This window comes from Daphnia magna, linkage group LG10 (assembly GCF_020631705.1).
Source record: "Daphnia magna isolate NIES linkage group LG10, ASM2063170v1.1, whole genome shotgun sequence".
Classification (NCBI taxonomy): Eukaryota; Metazoa; Arthropoda; class Branchiopoda; order Diplostraca; family Daphniidae; genus Daphnia; species Daphnia magna.
This window is the reverse complement of record NC_059191.1, coordinates 9,506,932-9,524,535: the sequence shown is the minus strand read 5'-3', so window position 1 is coordinate 9,524,535 and position 17,604 is coordinate 9,506,932. Positions and strand designations below refer to the sequence as shown.

The 17,604-nt window shown below is 40.8% G+C and overlaps 5 protein-coding genes across 5 annotated transcripts; 3 read left to right on the top strand and 2 right to left on the bottom strand.

Annotated features, from left to right (window-relative positions):
- Positions 1 to 45: 45 nt before the first annotated feature.
- Positions 46 to 5,038, top strand: LOC116931698 (histone deacetylase 6). Its single transcript, XM_045180572.1, is given in 20 exon segments — positions 46 to 721; positions 819 to 949; positions 1,023 to 1,304; positions 1,362 to 1,535; positions 1,613 to 1,805; positions 2,039 to 2,098; positions 2,196 to 2,285; positions 2,346 to 2,452; positions 2,515 to 2,759; positions 2,817 to 2,898; positions 2,967 to 3,203; positions 3,270 to 3,461; positions 3,534 to 3,723; positions 3,797 to 3,926; positions 3,991 to 4,475; positions 4,547 to 4,660; positions 4,662 to 4,712; positions 4,772 to 4,831; positions 4,833 to 4,901; positions 4,964 to 5,038. Coding segments are annotated over 20 exon segments (3,066 nt in total). The 5' UTR covers positions 46 to 622.
- A 401-nt stretch (positions 5,039 to 5,439) lies between these two features.
- On the bottom strand, positions 5,440 to 7,465 carry LOC116931702 (GPI mannosyltransferase 4). The gene is given in 3 exon segments (XM_032939320.2): positions 5,440 to 6,984; positions 6,986 to 7,254; positions 7,324 to 7,465. Coding segments are annotated over 3 exon segments (1,842 nt in total). The 5' UTR covers positions 7,439 to 7,465; the 3' UTR covers positions 5,440 to 5,526.
- A 225-nt stretch (positions 7,466 to 7,690) lies between these two features.
- On the top strand, positions 7,691 to 12,827 carry LOC116931697 (centrosomal protein of 290 kDa). The gene is given in 17 exon segments (XM_032939316.2): positions 7,691 to 7,951; positions 8,170 to 8,506; positions 8,569 to 8,757; positions 8,760 to 8,833; positions 8,895 to 9,122; positions 9,180 to 9,329; positions 9,331 to 9,374; positions 9,445 to 9,574; positions 9,631 to 9,811; positions 9,869 to 10,587; positions 10,651 to 10,832; positions 10,890 to 11,099; positions 11,163 to 11,297; positions 11,353 to 11,494; positions 11,496 to 12,430; positions 12,505 to 12,556; positions 12,640 to 12,827. Coding segments are annotated over 17 exon segments (4,056 nt in total). The 3' UTR covers positions 12,727 to 12,827.
- Positions 12,828 to 13,876: 1,049 nt separating this feature from the next.
- On the top strand, positions 13,877 to 15,333 carry LOC116931705. The gene is made up of 4 exons (XM_032939325.2): positions 13,877 to 14,199; positions 14,272 to 14,413; positions 14,738 to 14,863; positions 14,974 to 15,333. Exons 1-4 carry the CDS (start codon positions 14,120 to 14,122, stop codon positions 15,073 to 15,075), a joined length of 450 nt encoding a protein of 149 aa, XP_032795216.2. The 5' UTR covers positions 13,877 to 14,119; the 3' UTR covers positions 15,076 to 15,333.
- Positions 15,212 to 17,533, bottom strand: LOC116931704 (V-type proton ATPase subunit S1). Its single transcript, XM_032939324.2, is given in 10 exon segments — positions 15,212 to 15,719; positions 15,721 to 15,784; positions 15,856 to 15,875; positions 15,877 to 16,144; positions 16,219 to 16,371; positions 16,434 to 16,606; positions 16,668 to 16,753; positions 16,816 to 17,080; positions 17,136 to 17,241; positions 17,359 to 17,533. Coding segments are annotated over 10 exon segments (1,344 nt in total). The 5' UTR covers positions 17,463 to 17,533; the 3' UTR covers positions 15,212 to 15,614.
- Positions 17,534 to 17,604: the final 71 nt, after the last annotated feature.

Genomic DNA, 17,604 nt, shown 5'->3' with positions numbered 1-17,604 from the left:
CTCGAAAACACAACCGAAAGAAATCACGTTCTTACAGGGAATCATTTCTCTGTGCAACGAAACAAACAGCGTTCGATGTATGAACGATTTCGTCCGCAAATAATGGCAAACTCACCCGAAATTGTGTCACGGCTAGAACAACTAAGTTGAACCCGAATACAAAATTCTTTAAACGGACCAACACCAACAGGTGGGAATTCACTTTAAAATTTCTTTCTGGACTCTTAAGAGTTTTCATCTTATTCTATGGATTCCCCATCAGAAACTTATATAATATGGTCGCATTATTCAAGTGGGGATTTCTATTCATCCGAAAATGTGCAAACGTGTCATCAAAGTGGGGATTTCAAATCAATTTTTGAAAGTTTATTGCAATCATTCAATGGTGAAGAAAAAAAAGATTAAAGACCACAATTATCAATAGTATTTAAATAAAATAGTTGCAAATCAGCGTTAGGTAAAATAACTGCTAGGACGTTCTAACTTCTAGTAAAATTCGGACGCGTTTAGCAAGCGGTTCAACAGGCTACCACAAGATGACGTCTGCAAGCTAGAGCTTGTTTGTTGTGTTGATTAAAGTTAGTCTGTCAAAGTCAAATTACAGTCAGTCCCTGAGCTGAAGATGAGTAAACCGACCAAGTTTTCCAACTTTGTCAAAAGTCGCTCACCATCCAGTAAAAAGAATGACAAAGTAAATGTATTTGTGGATCACCTACAAAATGTAAGGTTACCATTTATATAGATAGTCTTTAATTTGGCTAAATGGAAAAGTTACAGATTGTGCTGATGGTAGACATAATAAAATTATTTTTCTTCAGACAAGGGATTGTAAAGATAAGATCTCAGGACAAACAGGAATTATTTATGATGAACGAATGGTGGAGCACCAATGTCTTTGGGATCCAAATTACCCTGAATGTCCAGAGAGATTCACACGAGTTCTGGAAAGGTAAGTCCCTCAGCTAGATGCAGCTTGGTATTTTTCCTCTTCTTCAAGAGTTGATAATAACAAAATTGGTTAGATGCTGTGAATATGGATTGTTGCAGCGTTGTGTAGATATTCAACCAAGAAAAGCTACCACAGAGGAACTTCTGAAACTTCATACACCAGACAGAATTGAATTGCTCAAAGGAACAGATGGTAGCCCAGATGCTGAAGCATTGGAAGCTATAAGCTCTGGTTATGATGCCATTTATATTCATCCATCAACTAATGAACTAGCATTGCTGGCAGCTGGATCAACTGTTGAAATTGTTGATGCTATACTTGATGGAAAGGTTCAGAATGGAATGGCAATAGTCAGGTAATAGAATTAATGTCTCATGTTCTTTATTGACCTAGTTTAAATGTGGGTTTATAGACCGCCAGGGCATCATGCCATGAAAAGTGAATACTGTGGCTATTGTTTTTTCAACAATGTGGCCATTGCAGCCCAGCATGCATTAGACAACAAAAGTGTTGAAAGAATACTGATTGTTGACTGGGATGTTCACCATGGGCAGGCAACTCAACAAATGTTCTACGACGACCCCAGGTAATGTATACAGCTCATTTTATAAATAATCACGTTTCTTTTCATTATTTACGGTTCTGTTTTTGGAATATATTTAGAGTCCTGTACTTTTCGGTTCATCGTTACGAGCACGGCGCTTTTTGGCCCAACCTTCGTGAAAGTGATTTTCACTATATAGGCAGTGGGGCTGGCAAAGGCTTCAACGTGAACGTGCCATTGAATAAAACTAAAATGGGTAACGCTGACTATCTGGCCATTTGGCACCATCTGCTATTGCCTCTGGCTTATGAAGTAATTCATCTTTTTTATTTTTGTTTCTTGCATTCCGATTATTATTAATGATGTGCAATCCATGTTTTGTCCAATTAACGCATAAAAGTCTTTTAAAACACTTCATTTTTGCCTCAGTTTCAACCAGAGTTGATAATAATATCAGCTGGTTATGACGCCGCCTTGGGTTGTTTTGAGGTATTGTATGAAAATTTCTTACTTACTCTTTTCTTTTCTTGGTTTGCATGTCATAGTTTCGTCCTGATCTTGTTCTCGTCTCTTCTGGCTTCGATTCTGCACTGGGCGACGAGAAGGTTCAGAACTTTGTATCATGTTATTTAAGATTTATAAACTTGCATAAAGATATAAATTTGACATTTGATTGGTTGATTTGCTTTTTGACATTTTCAGGGAGAAATGGAAATCACTCCTGCGTGTTACTCACACTTGACGTCGTCGCTGATGGGATTGGCCCAGGGAAAGCTTGCCATAGTTCTCGAGGTATTTTAAAATATTGAATTATTAATCTGTAATAGTCACACAATAAATAAATCGATTTAGGGAGGGTACTGCTTGAAATCTTTGGCTGAGGGAGCTGCCCTGACTTTGCGAACTTTGCTTGGCGATCCTTGCCCAATCATCTCGAAAGTTGATGAGCCGTCACTTAGGTAAGATTTTTCATTACGCGTTCTGGTGTTTTTGTTGCAACCTAATTGATTCCCTTTTAAAGCATTCAGCAAAGTGTCCTGAGTGCCATATATGTGCTTCGCCCCTTTTGGAAATGTCTACAGTTCCAGGGCCGTTTTGACGTTTCAAAAGTGGGCAGCAAAAAGGAAGGAACGTACTTTGTACCCAGTGTTACGTTCGAGGGAAGTGACGTCAAACCGACAACTTTTGCCACTCGAAATTGTTACCCAGTTCAAAATCGCGAGACAATTAACCTTCTGGATCAAAGACTCGATAAGCTCATCAAAGGTGAATTACCAGTTAAAATATCGCTTCATTAGCTAGTTTAATTTTTGGGTGTTCCAGAAACGAGTCTGGCGGTGCCTAAACATCGGCTATGTTTCGTCTACGATGAGAGAATGGCTTCACATCGTAATGTCAACGAACCGTAAGTAAACACATTCGAATTCTTGTAAATGTCCTTCCCTGAATAAAATATTCACAATTTTTCTATAGGGGTCACCCTGAGCGACCTGCGCGAATAACTTCCATCTACCAGAAGTTATTAGAATACGGAGTGCTGGATCGTTGTTATCGGCTGGATGCTCGAGATGCCACTCGGGAAGAATTGCTGTGGTTACACAAAGCCGATTATATTGACGAAATCGCAGTAACTGCTGGTAAAAAACAGTCAACGCTCAACCAGTTGGAACGACAGTACGGCTCCATTTTCATCTGCCCGGATACCTACAAGTAGTTATGAATTAGTAATTCATATCACGCATCTTCTAAACTGTTTTTCTTGAAATGTTTGGGTAGTGCTGCTTTGCTTTCCGCCGGTTCTTCGCTCCAGATCGTTGAAAGCATACTGAGTGGCGAGAGTCGCAGTGGCATCGGAGTCATTCGGCCACCGGGTCATCACGCGGAATGCGATGAAGCCTATGGGTTTTGCTTCTTCAACAATACCGCCTTAGCGGCTAAATACGCCATTGAAATCCATCAGCTGGAAAGGTTTTTATTATAATGGATATTAATCAAGTCGATTGAATTAATTGAATGAATTTTGTATTTCAATGAATTCAGAATTCTTATTATCGATTGGGACGTGCATCACGGTAATGGAATCCAGCGGATGTTTGAAGAGGATCCACGAGTCTTGTATGTTTCACTGCATCGGCTTGACATTTTCCCTTTAAAACCAGAAGAATCCGATTGTAATGTTACTGGGACAGGTTCTGGAGCTGGTTATACCGTTAACATAGCGTGGCCTAAGGTGCGTTATGCTAAAACTCAAACTGGACTGTCTGGATTATCTAATGTTTTCGATGTATGTTAAATTGCAACAGAGAGGGATGGGTGACACAGAGTACCTTGCAGCATTTCAGCAAATAATTATGCCAATAGCATATCAATACGATCCACAGCTAGTTCTCGTTGCAGCTGGTTTTGATGCTGCTCAAGGTGATCCATTGGGAGGTAATGAAATTCTGTTTTGAATCGCACTTCATGTGATGATTACACTTATGTCTGATACACACAGGCTGCAAGATTACTCCAGAAGGATATGGACAAATGACGAATATGCTCAGTTCCCTTGCTCAAGGACGTGTAGCCATACTGTTAGAGGGTGGCTATAACTTGGATTCGATTTCGCATTCAATGACCATGTGTGCCAAAGCGTTATTAGGAGATCCATTGCCTACGCCACGCTTCGAACCGCTCAATCCGGCAGCTGTGAGCACCATTCAGAGAGTTGTCAGCCATCAGCAATCTTACTGGAGTAGTCTCCGTTTCCATGTCGATTTACCCGAAGGCGATGTTCTTCCACCTTGCGAAGTGAACAAAAATCTGCTGAGCATCGAAGAACAACTGGAACAACTTCAGCTCGAGTCATCGGCAGCTTCCAATGAGGAACCAGAAACAATCACAGAAGGGTGTGTATTACTACTGGAAGCTTCCGGTGTGACCGAAGCCCCTCCTCCAAAGACCCTGCAGGAATTCTTGCTATTGCAAGAAAACATCGAGGTAATGAAGTCCGAATTTTTCTTATAAGTATCATATCCTTAAACGCACACATTGGACAATGATTTTAATAGGCAATGACGCAGGGCAAATTGTACTCTGTAGTTCCATTATCTTGGTGTCCTCATTTGGAAGAGCACGTTCGTCCCGATGATGATACCATTCATTGGGGTCTTCAAACCCCATGCTTCAAGTTGCCAAGATCGTTCGGAGAACTGGGTCTGCTTATCTTGTTATCAGGTAAGACAGTGTCTCTTTACAGTATTTAAGTGGGGACTAATTTGATTTCATTGCACCAGGTTAACTGCGGGCGGTTCGTTGCTGGTCACATGAAGGAACACCACAACACCAGTGGTCACTTCCTTGGTACTCAGTTTCTCCGACTTGTCCGTCTGGTGTTACGAATGCGATTCCTACGTGGATAATAAAGTAGGACAGATTAAATATGATTCAAATTCGCCGATAACATCTTGGTGTGACGTTTTTGACAGGCCATCTATTCGGTCAAGAATAGACTTCACTTGGAGAAATTTGGGGAACCTTTGCCATCCGCAATGTTTGGTTAAATAACCATTAATGAGGGGTGTGTGGCTTTACTGACGCCTCCGCTTAGTAAACACGACATTGATCCTCAAGTTGTCGAACTAATGCATTTTTACTGCAAATTTAAAGAACGTGAATCTTGAAAATAATTGTTTTTTGAAAACGCTTTTTGACCAGGAAGATAATTAAAATGAACGCTAGAATAAAGAGTAAGTTGTTTAAACCTTTCCCTTGAAGAAGTTAAAAGGTGAGATCAGTTTTGTGAAAGGTGGAACCGAAATTAAATTGCGGATCATGATCATCACTAAATGACTGGCGATTTTTTTGTTTAATGCTTAACTTACTATTTTACGCCCAGTGTTACCATTGCAGCGATTATTTCTCCGAGAATAACCAAGTATTGAATCAAGACAAACTCAGAATATCAAATGAGATCCTTTTTGGGGGCTTTATTTTTAGTGAGTAATTAAATTATTGTGAATGTTTAACCAATTCTTACAATTCTCTAGGGTCATCGGTGAAGGAACTGCAACTGGTAGACAGCTAGAGCCATTTGATTGCATTTCTTGGTCAGCCAAGGTATGATGGAATTGCACTGAATATCCGTCAGTGAAACAGTTAAATTCTTTGAGCACAAGTCACCAAAATCGGGCGGATCTTCCATAGAAAGATGCGGGTAGCTCTTGTGGACATGCTTCCATCGTAGCGTTGGCAGCGGCATCAACAGACGATCCATTTGGAAGGATATCGTAGCTGGGAAGACGACGAAAATCTCCGTCATGAGTTTTGTGCTTTGATATTTAGACTGCGCCTCTTCCACCAACCGAGCGCATCGTTGGCGAAGCTCTTCCAACTGCAGTGAACTGCCAAGATCTTCGAAAAACACCGTCCGTCCTCGTTGATATCGAGTACCGTTGATGTGGTTGACGATTGAAGTTCGATGTGGCAAAGCCAACAGAGACATTGGAGGCATGTAAGTGTGGAAGTAGAGCAAATGGGTATGAGTTCCCCTGGCTCGTTCATGATGGATGTGTCTGTGGAGCCAATGCTGTGTCTCGTAAATGCCGCCTTGATGGAAGAATCCGAAGAACAGGACGCAGACAACGTTACCGGCATACCAGAAAGAACGCATGGCTTTGGCAGAAAAACCGTGTCGCCTCAACAAAAACGGACCAAGCAGTAAAACTAGAGGAACTAAAAGAGGTAAGAGAAATCGGGGTTCTTGATGGGGTGTTAGTGACAATGCCATTAATGGTACTGCAAATGAAAACATGAGTAATCCGTTAAAATCAAACAGGTTCGGTTTGGAAGTCCAGGGTGAAATGACCACGACCACAAGAGCACGAGATACCAGGTACAGACCTCCCAAGCCCAGAACATTGAATAACATGGGGACGTTAACAGCTGAATGGAGGTACCAGGGATGAAGGCCGTGTCTTGCCAAGTTGCTTTGATCCATATTGTAAGCTATGAAATTCAAAGGAGTCATTACCACTTGACCAACTGTCATCTGTGACCACCCTCGATAAAACAGAGTGTCGGAGACGACTATCACCATGGCCATTACGATGAAGGTGGGTACTAAACTCGACATCCGATCATGGAAGTCGGTCAAGCCCACTTTCTTCAAAAACATTCCCCTTTGCATCCAAAAGAACATGGGAACCAGAGCATACAACATGAAGGTGGGTCTATTGAATACCCCTAAGGCAAAGAGAGCACCTATCCAGAAGCTGTGGTTGTACTTGTGCAGAGGAATCTTCTTCTGCATTTTGACAATGTTGACTCTTTCCACAGCATTGGCAGCTTTTTTATATTGATCTTCCAGCTCAATTTCTCTTCTGATGTAACGATCAGTCAGTTTCATAGAGGAAGAGACAAAGTAGAGGAGTGCCGAGAACAACACCAGCTCGATGGAGTTGGAGAATGTTCTTGAAAGAAACACCAGAGTTACATGGGAGCTTGCCCAGAATCTTGAGAGTGGACCAGGGTCTTGTGTTGTTGTTGAGACATATTTTGTAGATGAACATATCTGATAAAAAAGACAGGGCAGTCATCATGATCCTGGGAATGGTTAATAACAGATATGGCTGCAAAACATCAAAGTTCCACCAGTCTTTGGCTAGCTTCATCAACGAATATGGCCCTCCGATTGTTAAAACTGGTAGAAACATGCTTCTGATGGGTAAGCTGGTATTGAATTCCCATGGCGTGTAGGTTTCTAATTTAAAGATTCGACCTAATAGACGGAGTTGGGTCCAAGGTAATATTTGGAGAAAATAGTAATCGTAAAAAACTGTAAACTCACCAGCAAGAATTTCGGTCGATTGAAAATATTCATCGGGATGGATATAGCCCGTCTGTGGAAGCAACGTCAGAACAATTCTCACGAAACAAAGTAATAAATAAGACCAGCAATGCATTTTGTTCGCTCAGTTTTAAAATTGAATATGACAGCTCGCCACCGGCCGGAGCGGGCACGGCAAAAAAGTCAATAATGATAGAATCAGCTGTTTACATCAAGGCGGTAGTCTGCGTCGCGTTACCATAGCTACAGTAGCTTACACGAAAATACAAACACATTTTTCACTCAATCAAATATGGTATAACTTTTGAAATGCAGAGAGTAGAAGGTGCACGGGTTGAATCAGTTGGTAGCCAATCGTTGCTCAATAATGACGGACAATCGCTCGCTTAGGAAAACGGATTCAAGTGTGTCATCGGAAATCAGTGACGAAGATGCAAGAACACGTGGAAGCAAATCGAAGGGGAAGAGTAGCGGGGAAAATGACAAAGGAAGCAGTCAAAGCAAACGAAACACCAATACCTCGTTGGATAGCAATGGCGAATCCGAAGATGAAGAAATCGACAGATTGCAGAAGATTATACGAGACCAAGCCAAAGAACTCAATGAAGAAAAACTGGCTTCGAGAAAGGTATGTTGTTGAACCATTTTATTGCTCCAACTAGTAGCTTTTTAGTAACCCTAACAACAAGGCTACCACAACAAGGTGGAGAGGGTGCCACTTTATTATTCACAGCTATTGAATAAGTTGTGCGTGGGAGGGAAAGTAGCAACATGACAAAGTGGCATGTAATAAAACAATCACGTATATTGATCCATATTGACTTTTTACATTTCAACTTTTTTCAGCTGAGGCAAATGGTGAAGCAACTGAAAAGAGAGACGAAGCAACTACAGGATGACAAATTAAAGAAACAAGGTGAACCACAACAGTCTAACAATTCAGACTCGGATAACCCACCATGGGAACGTCGAAAATTAGAAGTTCGATTGGCTGAATTCGAAAAAGTTGTTCGTGAAAAAAACGATCACATAGAACAACTTTTGGGGGATTGCAGAAAAATGGAACAGGAAAACCAGCAATGTAACAGTCAAATTCAGGAACTAACTCAACAGTTTAACGAATGCACTCAGCAGCTTCAGATAGCCACGCGCAACTATGAAACTCTCGAGGCAACGTTCAAAGGTATTTAAGAGAACTAAAGTTTTCCCTTTCCTAATTAAACTGGAATATGTTGAACGATGCAGAACGCACGAGTCAACTTGAGATAGAAAATGATAAAACTCGAATCCAACTCGGAGAATGTCAATGGCAAAAGGACAAAACTGAAGAGAATTTGGACAAGTTAACTGAAGCTGTAGATGTCACCATCAATAAATGCAAAGTAATTTGTATATTTCTAATCCATGACTGAAATGTACTAAATGCATTCTTATCTTGCAGGAAATTATCGATAGTAAACAGAAAACGATCGAAACGCTTCAAGCCAAGCTTGAAATTTATAGATCTTCAGTAATAAATATAGCTTTGCATTTAGTGAACCATCGTATAATCGCTTTCTTTCTTCGTACAGGGCCTATCAAATAGAGAAAAGGAAATCGAACGACTAAGGTCTGAATTGGCCACGGCCTCGAAAGAGATAGAAGAAAGTGCCCGTCTGATGGAGCGATTTCAGGGCCTGCATCTAAGCGACGGTGCGAAAGCCATTACGAGCGGGGTGAAAAGGAAACTCAAAGAATTAGAAACCCTGAAAACTACGCTGAAGGAGAACGACCGACTTCTATTAGAACGGGAAGAACAAGTAATAAAACTATAATATTAATCTAAAAATGCCTCAAATAGTATTTACGTCTGTTAGGTGGCTGAGCTCATCAGAATCGTTCATCGTTACGAATCAGGGACGTATGGACTAGCTGAAGCCACAAAAGAATTGAAAGAAACCCGCGAACAATTGAAAATCCGTGACGACCACATCGAACGCCTTATCGAACAGCTCAATACGTTAGAAGGAACGAGTGGAAGAACGTCGCTTTGGAAAACAGTCGGATCTCAGGTAGTTTCTGCATGACCAGCTAGTAATAATTTCTTTTAAAAATAGATTATCTGATTAACGTTTTGCGCAGGGAAAAGTACAATGTAGACCCGAAAGTGTTTGATCTTCCTCTAAAGAGGATGACGCTAAATCAACAACGAGATGCATATCAGCAAGAAATTCAGCAATTGAAAGAAGAAAACATGCAATTAGGATTAGAGGTAACCATGGCATTATCGTCATACGTAATTTTCATACATTAAATTGAATCGAATAGAACCGAAGTTTTAAACGTGCCCTACTGCGAGGAGGTGAGCGTCAGCCACCTGATGTTCTTTCGACTCCAGTTTCCCAACCCAACGATAAGCTTCTACTCGACTATCAAAAGGCTTGTTCAGAAGTGATTGTGTTAAGGAAAGGATTAATCGAGATTTTACATTCGGTTCGTCAACAAGATGGTAAATAAGACGAAGAAATATAATGACATTTGTTTGCTAATTGTATGTACGATTTAGGTAGCAGTGATGTTAAAATTGAATCGCCCATACTGGAACGACTAGTGACGGTACTGAACAGCGAAAAGCTATTCGGCCATTACGACGCCTATGCCGACATTATGAATGAAAATAGCCGACTCTACGGCGAGAACAAATTGTTGAGAGAAAGAGTTCGTGAAATGAAATCTGCTACTTTTATTACCGTCGAACATCCACCGCCAGTTCGGTCATCACCGACGCATTCAAGTCGCCCTAGCAGTGCTGAAAAAATATTGAAATCCGATAAAGATATTCAAGTTTCGGTGAAAGTAGTCGACTCTGGATGCGATCCCCACTTTGTCGAGGATGTTCCTCAGCCGATTGTGGAAGTTCATCGGCCTCCATCGCCCAAACAAGCGCAAGAGACTGTTGTACTACAACAGGCTGTGGCTGAAACTCCGTGCGAATTGACCGGCCAATTGGAGCGATATCAGCAGAAACTCTGTGATCTTGAATTAGAGTTGGACAAGGTCAAACATGAGTTAACTAACGTGACGGAGAAGCATAAGGCATCCGTCATCAATTGGCAACATCGTGAAATTGATTGGATGAATCAAATTGCTCAAAACGGGACCAAAATCGAAGAACTAGAACAGGATTTACTGTCCAAAAACAAATTAATAGTTGAAATGCAATCCGCAAACGATGCCTCAATTCGCGAATCGACAAACAGCGAACCAATGGATGAAATCAAAATTGTAAAATTTTTAAACGAGTTGCTTTTGTTCAAGGTCTTGAAACCAAAATATTTTGAATTACAGAGGATGGAAAAAGAAATAGTGACCTTAAAGATCCGGTTGGATCACAAGGAACAGACGTTGAGACGTTCTCAAGAATTTCTCGACGAAATGCGTCTGGAACAGCTCAAAATGATTGAAGATCACAGTCAAGAGATTTTGAACCTCCAGGACACTATTCTGGAACAACAACGAGCGTTACACAGGTATTGCTGAATCAAATATTATTTGAATCATAATGAAATCGAATGCAATTGAAACAGGGTTGAACAGACGCAAAGGGAAGTCGCTGCTTCTGCAGCTTCCAGCCGAGCTGTGGTGCGCCACTTGGAGACGGAAGCAGATTCCAGTCATCAGCTGCATTCTCAGATTTCTGACATATCGGGTCAGCTGGAAACTGTTCGCAAACAGGCCGCTCAATGGAAGCAAGCGGCCGAAATTCTCAGCAAGGAGAAACAATCGTTAAAAGAAAGGTGTGATACTTAACTTTTAAAACAGATACAAATTCATAACAGTATCTATTATTTCATGCACAGTTTAATGATTGACCATAAATTAGTGGTCGACCAGTTGAAATCGCAATGGGAGGCGAGTCAATTAGAATTGAAAGAGCAACGTGAAAAAGTGTCCGATTTAACGCGTCAGCTGAACGAAGAACGTTTCGACAAACAGTACGATTGAAAAGTTGTAAATTACTAAATCATGGACTAAACTAAATGTCTGCAGACGGAGTACTTTGCTTCAAGTGTTGGTGGCAAAACTCAAGACGGAATTGGACAAGAAAGAAAAGCAAATGGATTTCCTGAAACAGCTGGCGGAAGACATGCACAGCCGTCTCGAGTGCGCCGTGAATCCTCCGCCATTAGTTAACCAGCACTCCAGTTCCGACGCCCATCACGATCCGGTTACCCAGTCCAGCCCTGATTGAAACTAATCCCTCTAAAAGAGAAACAGGGTCTAATAATAGTACCGCAAGTTTAGCCGATTTGGAATTGCAACACAGTCAACTACGGAGGACGTCTGAAGCCCAGCGGAAGCAATTGGATTTGTTACGGAATCAGTTGAAAGATCAATCATCTTTGGTTGAGAAATTGCAGACGGAAAAAGGCAATCTGAGTCGACAGATGGTGTCACTGCGAACCCGGGTAACCCGAATGTCGGGCGAAAAAGCGGCCGCTCAATGCTTGCCGGATGAGGGAGTCTGTCGTCTGCTGAAACGCATCAAAGAACTGGAAGGACAGCTGACCATGTTCCACACGGCTGAGAGACCGACAGCAGAAGATCCACAGAATTTGATGGTCAGAAATTTAGCAATGGATCAATGGAAGGAGCGCAAGAAACTGCAGACTGTCATTGACCATTTAAAATTGAAAGTAAAAGATCTGCAGGATCGTATCCAAGAAGATGAGCGGCAAAATGACGGCCTTCGTAAAACAGTCAACCGTTTAGTGAATGAAAAACGCGTCCTCGAAGATAAATTGAAATTCAAAGCGAATGATAACGAACGCATTCATCGTCTGGTAGAGGAAAATACTCAATGGCGTATCCGCTTCGAAGGATTGGAACATCAGCTGAGAGAGTTGTCTGAAGAACAAACGGATACGAATCGTCATCGATTACAAATCTCCGTGTTGCAAGAACGGATCAGAAAACAGGAGCAGCAAATAGCCGAAATGAAATTAAAACCGGTTGTGGAATCAACGTCCAATCAGTCGGCTGAGCTGAGCGAAGACGTCATCGCTAAAATTAGTTACGTCAAAACCATCGAGATAAAATTACGAGAAAACATTCAACGTCTAGTCAAGTGAGTTTTCCCTTTTTTTTCTTTTTAATCCATTGATTTATTTGTATTGGCTAATCGTGTGTATCATTGCATAGTTTGGTACAAGTACCGAGACGATCGAACGGAGAGAAACGCATCAGCTTTCAGGTATAAATAAAACAAACATTTTCCCTTTTTCGATAGTTGCACATTTTGCAGATTGATTGATTCGTATGTTTTCCCTATAAAAGGATGGTCCGCCGATGGCAGACATCCGACGAACAGTCAAAACGTTACACCAACTCGTCTGCCAATTGAATGATGACGATGTTGGTTGAAACGCCGCCCCTTCCGTCACAACACACTTTCTATTCTCCCTTTCCCACCCGTCTTGTTCTTTCTCTTCGCGGAAATAAGAAAATATATTTATATAAATATATTTTTTCTTTCTTTCTTTTTCGTGAGTGAGCATTTGTCGACGAAAATGTGTTACTGTTCGTCGGCTTGTGTCTGCTGCTTCTACCACTTTTTTTTTTTTTCAACCTCTACCGCCTTCCTTTTTCTTTTATGTTATGTAAAGTCGGCTGGAGAAAGTAGGTCAAAACACATCACGCACGAGCTCATCTTGATGGTTCGGCTCGTTTTCTTGTGTGAGCTGATGGACATGAACATCCGCCTTCCGGACGGAGAAACTTGCTTTTGTTCAATGTCGATTTTTCGTTTCACCAATGGAATGGACCGAGACTTGAAATGTAGCTACAACGATTCATTTTATTTTTTATTAGTGGCAACGCACACAAAAAATAGGTTTCTCTTGCCCTTGAAAAAACAACGATTTGCGTGTCTTCATATGGACAATATTATCCTTTGATAAAAAGTTAAGTCTGCTTGAAATTAAAGTTCTATTTTCGTCAAAAAATGTTATTTTAATTTATAATCTCTTTGTTTTCTTTATTCAGTTGAGAGAAAAATGTAGGGGAGGACCTTGGAAGTGTTTTTGGCAAATCGAATGGCCTTCACATTTTAATGTCATTCGACGTTTTTGTGAAATCTGAAATTAGGAGAAAACAGAATTGCTCGTCACCTCCTCTGGGGAGGGGGGGTTTGAGGGAATGGAGAGGACGGAACTTGAAAATCTTCAAGGGAAATGAAACGAAAAAACAAGCAAATGAAACAGGCAGAAAACTGGAAACAGACTCGGTGAAAAGAGTTTTTCAAGTTTTCGTACAAGACACACAAAAAAACCCCCACATTTTAAAAAAGAAGCAAAGAAAACAACAAAAACTTGCAAAGGAGTTTTGCAACTTTCACTAGATAAGTTGATGGCGATAAGAAACAACGGAGGAGGGGACCACCCCCATTTGCTTTTGAAGAAAAAAGAAAGAAATGCCCCCTCACTACACTTTGGCTTACATGGCGCCCCGCAGCGAACCGCCCCCATTGGGAAACTCCTCCCCATCTTCTTAAAAAAAAAAAAAAAAACTTGCAACAACACACAAACAGCTCTCCTTTCTCCGCGTGGCTATATATATTTCAGACAGTTGCTGTCATTGGAAATCATTCAGACTTGAGCAAAAGAGAAAACGAGAAGGAACCCGAAACAAAAAAGAAACAGATATTTGTTAAGTGCAAGTTTGGTTCTAGTTGGCGAAGCCAAAACAACTTACTTTCTTTCTTTCTTTCTTTATTCTACTACGCTCGCTTCAAATTCATTTGTGTGCTCAAATTCGGATGACTATGGCTGTCAAAATCATCGTCCCGCTGTTACTGATCGTCTTGCCTTTCGTCGTCACCAGTAATTCAGATTCGGCGTAAGTTTCATTCTCTTTCAATTTATTCTTAGTTTCATTAAATTGAAAAAACAATCTGGTTACATTTTGTAGTGACACTTGGAGATGTGGCATCTTTTTCGCTGGTAATCCGGGTACTCCTCCTCGTGCCAAAATCTTCATCCTGCCCAAGAAATTCCCTGCCGATTGCCATGCACCTCGAGTGGATACTTATAACGGCACTTGTTACGAAGTGGTTAGTTTTCCTTTTTCTTTCTGAAATTCATTTCTGACCATCGGCGATTAACCGAGTTTTCCCTCGCACACATACAGAAAAACCACTTTTTGTTTTTTTGTTGCCTAATTTTTGAATATGCGCTCATGATATATGTTTAGAACAAACGCGAAACGAGCTGTCGTGTAGAAAACCACACACGCAGCTGTTAAATGTCGGGTTTTTTTTTTTTAGAAAGTTTGGTTCATTAGAATTACGCACCGTCATCAATGCGAATTCCCCCTCTTTCTTTTTGCCTTTCATTATTCTCGTTGATTAATTGGTTCTATAAACTCCGCGCAATAGATGAGAAAGGGACTGAAGGAGTGGAACTTTGAGAACCCTAGTCGCATCCGCAAGCAATCCGGCCACACCATCGGCGACGATTTGTGCGGACCCATTCCCCGAGATATTAAAGCGCCCGGCCTCGAAGTGAGTTTTAATTTATTTTACTCATCAGATTCGTCGTTGGTGCTTTTAACATGTTTAAAGTCAACTCTTATACGACGTATCACTAAATTTATGACGTCCATTGTTTCTAGATGGGTTTCTACTTCGCGTATTGCGGTAGCGATTGGATCGACACTAAACTCAGAAAACCCGAACGTCTCTGCTGTAGGCAAAGGAAGCAAGTGCCTTGTTAACTCCAGTCGTCTCATCGTTTTATCTCGAATTATTTCAAACGTATTAATGCCACCTGGTGTGTCCTAACCGATAATTTTTTGGAATTCACGAATCAATATGAACTAAATGTTTTGGTACAAATGAGTAAATACGGTATAAACACACTAAACATTTATTGATGGAATGCAAATTATGCAAATGTACACGTAAAAGACAAGGAAAAGCGTAGCCAAAAACAACTAACAGACGTGTCACGAAAATAAATCAAATAAACCATGCTTCATGTTTTTTTACTGTTTTTGTTTCTCACCAGACCAAATTCACTTGGTATTAATTATTTTAGTTATAAGTATTATTTCTAATAGACATTCTATACAGGCTCTCTTGTTTTGTAGCCAATTTTTTTTTTTTTGCTGTTGTTGTTTTAAAGATTAATGAAGAAAAGGGGGAGAGAAAGAATTGGCTGATTGAAAGCACTTAGGAAATGCATCCTAAACGTCTTCAATCGATAGGGAAGGTGTTGGGAAAAGTAAAGGGAAGAAATAGTAACCAATTGTTTCTAGTCGGTGGCTGTGATGGTAATAGTTTTTCCTTTAGGATCATCGTAACGATCAGGAGTTCTTACGTCAGCCAGCATCGAAATGGCCCAGGCAAGCATCATGGCGAATAATCAGACCCAAGATGATGGCGGCCCAAATACCTTCGGTGAAAAAGCCAACGCAATCATAACTAGAAGGGACACAAACAAAGTCAGATAATTATTAGTTGATTAAATAAAAGATGAATTTCCTTTTTTTTACCCATCGCCAAACTTTTCTTTTGGATACTTTGAATGGCTGTAATTGGAAGCCGTCCGTCTCCAAGATGACCTTGTTGGTGTACTTAACGATAGTGCCATTGAAATAATATCCGTAACTTGCCAAACGTGACTTGGGCGTGCAGTGCCACGAGCGACCCAATGGGGTAGAGACATCCGTTGTTACCAACACCAAATCGTTCTCGACGAATGTGGCGTCATTGATTTTGACATCAAAGTCGATGGAAGTCTGATTTATGTACCAGTAGCCTCGTTTGGTAGACAATCGGAAACTAAAACAAAACAATTCATTGAGCAAACAACCTCAAGTTTCTTTCTATTACCGAGTGGGCGGTAAAAACAGTACCTGATTGTGGCTTTAGTCAGAAATCCAGTGTCATTTTTAGGACCAGCCGGAACCAATGCTTTGTAAGTCAAAACAAGTACGCCAGTCTTGCTGGTTTCATTGACAACTGTTCCCGTTATGTCAGGATCAACGTTCAGGGTGAAATTGGCCCACCTGTAAGAAAATATTTTATGTTTTACGAGATGAATAAGTAATGAGATGCGTTTATGATTTACTCTGTCTTGTTCTCGTCTTTGATTTTTAAGATGGGAGCCTTTTCGAAAAACAGAAACAATTTGCCGCTATCCTGGGTAATGTTGTAGAATTTATCAACGAATGTCTCCTCTCGCGGTGCGCTCTTTGCTGCTGCACTTCGGGCGATGCGCCTCCTAGATTCGTCCAGCTGAAGCTTTAAACAGAACGGAATCATCAGGTAAATTTAGTCTACATTTAATCACCAAACAAAATACCTGAGAATTCTTTTTGGCGGTGAAAATTCCAACAACATCTGACTGTTGGGATTTCAGGATTTCGTACATTTCGGTGATGGCATTACCTTGGAATGGACAGAAAAACATTTGAAAATAAAGCTCCCCATAGAATGGAAGATGAAATTACTGTTGAGCTGCAAATTCTCCTTGCGCAAATCACCAAGTTGAGTGGCTGGCAGGTCAATAACCAACACAGTTTTACCAACAACTGGAGATGTAGGCAAGTCTTGGTGGGACTTGATATATACTACACTGTATCCAGCAGCTTCCAAAACTTCAGGCAACTTAATGGTCTTGGTGACTGAAGGTGCATAGAATGTTCCATCATTTTCCATTTCAGCCAGTGATTTCAGGGCAGCAAGGTCATTGGACTTGAAATCATCTACACTCAGCTGTGATAAAAGATTTATTTAGTGAATAGCCATAACTCTACAGAGTTCTTGTTACCTCATCTTGCATGAACAAGGCAACAAGCTTCTGTTCCAAAGACAGGGACACCTTTCCCACAAGTTCTTCTGCATTCAACGAATGTAACGGATTGACAACGGCATCTCTAAATCGACAAAGAACGCGAAATGGTGAATATCAAACTACTTAAGCAAGTGATACGACACGATGAGATCAACCCCGATGGTTCTAATCAATATTTTTTAGTACGCTTAAGACTTACGTGTCGATATTCCACATATAAACGGGTACATTGTTTTCGAAGCATAAAACACCGGAAAATAGAGTAAATACAACCAAAGAGATGATTCCAGTTAAAGGAATCATTTTCAAGCGAATGTCTTCAGCGACCGTCGGCTTGTCAAGTTTTGGACTAGTCACGGGGCTGTCATCTAGGGCCAATCATGTGATGACCGAGCAACACTGCTTCGACATAATGTTTCACGTTTGACGATAAATCAATAAAATT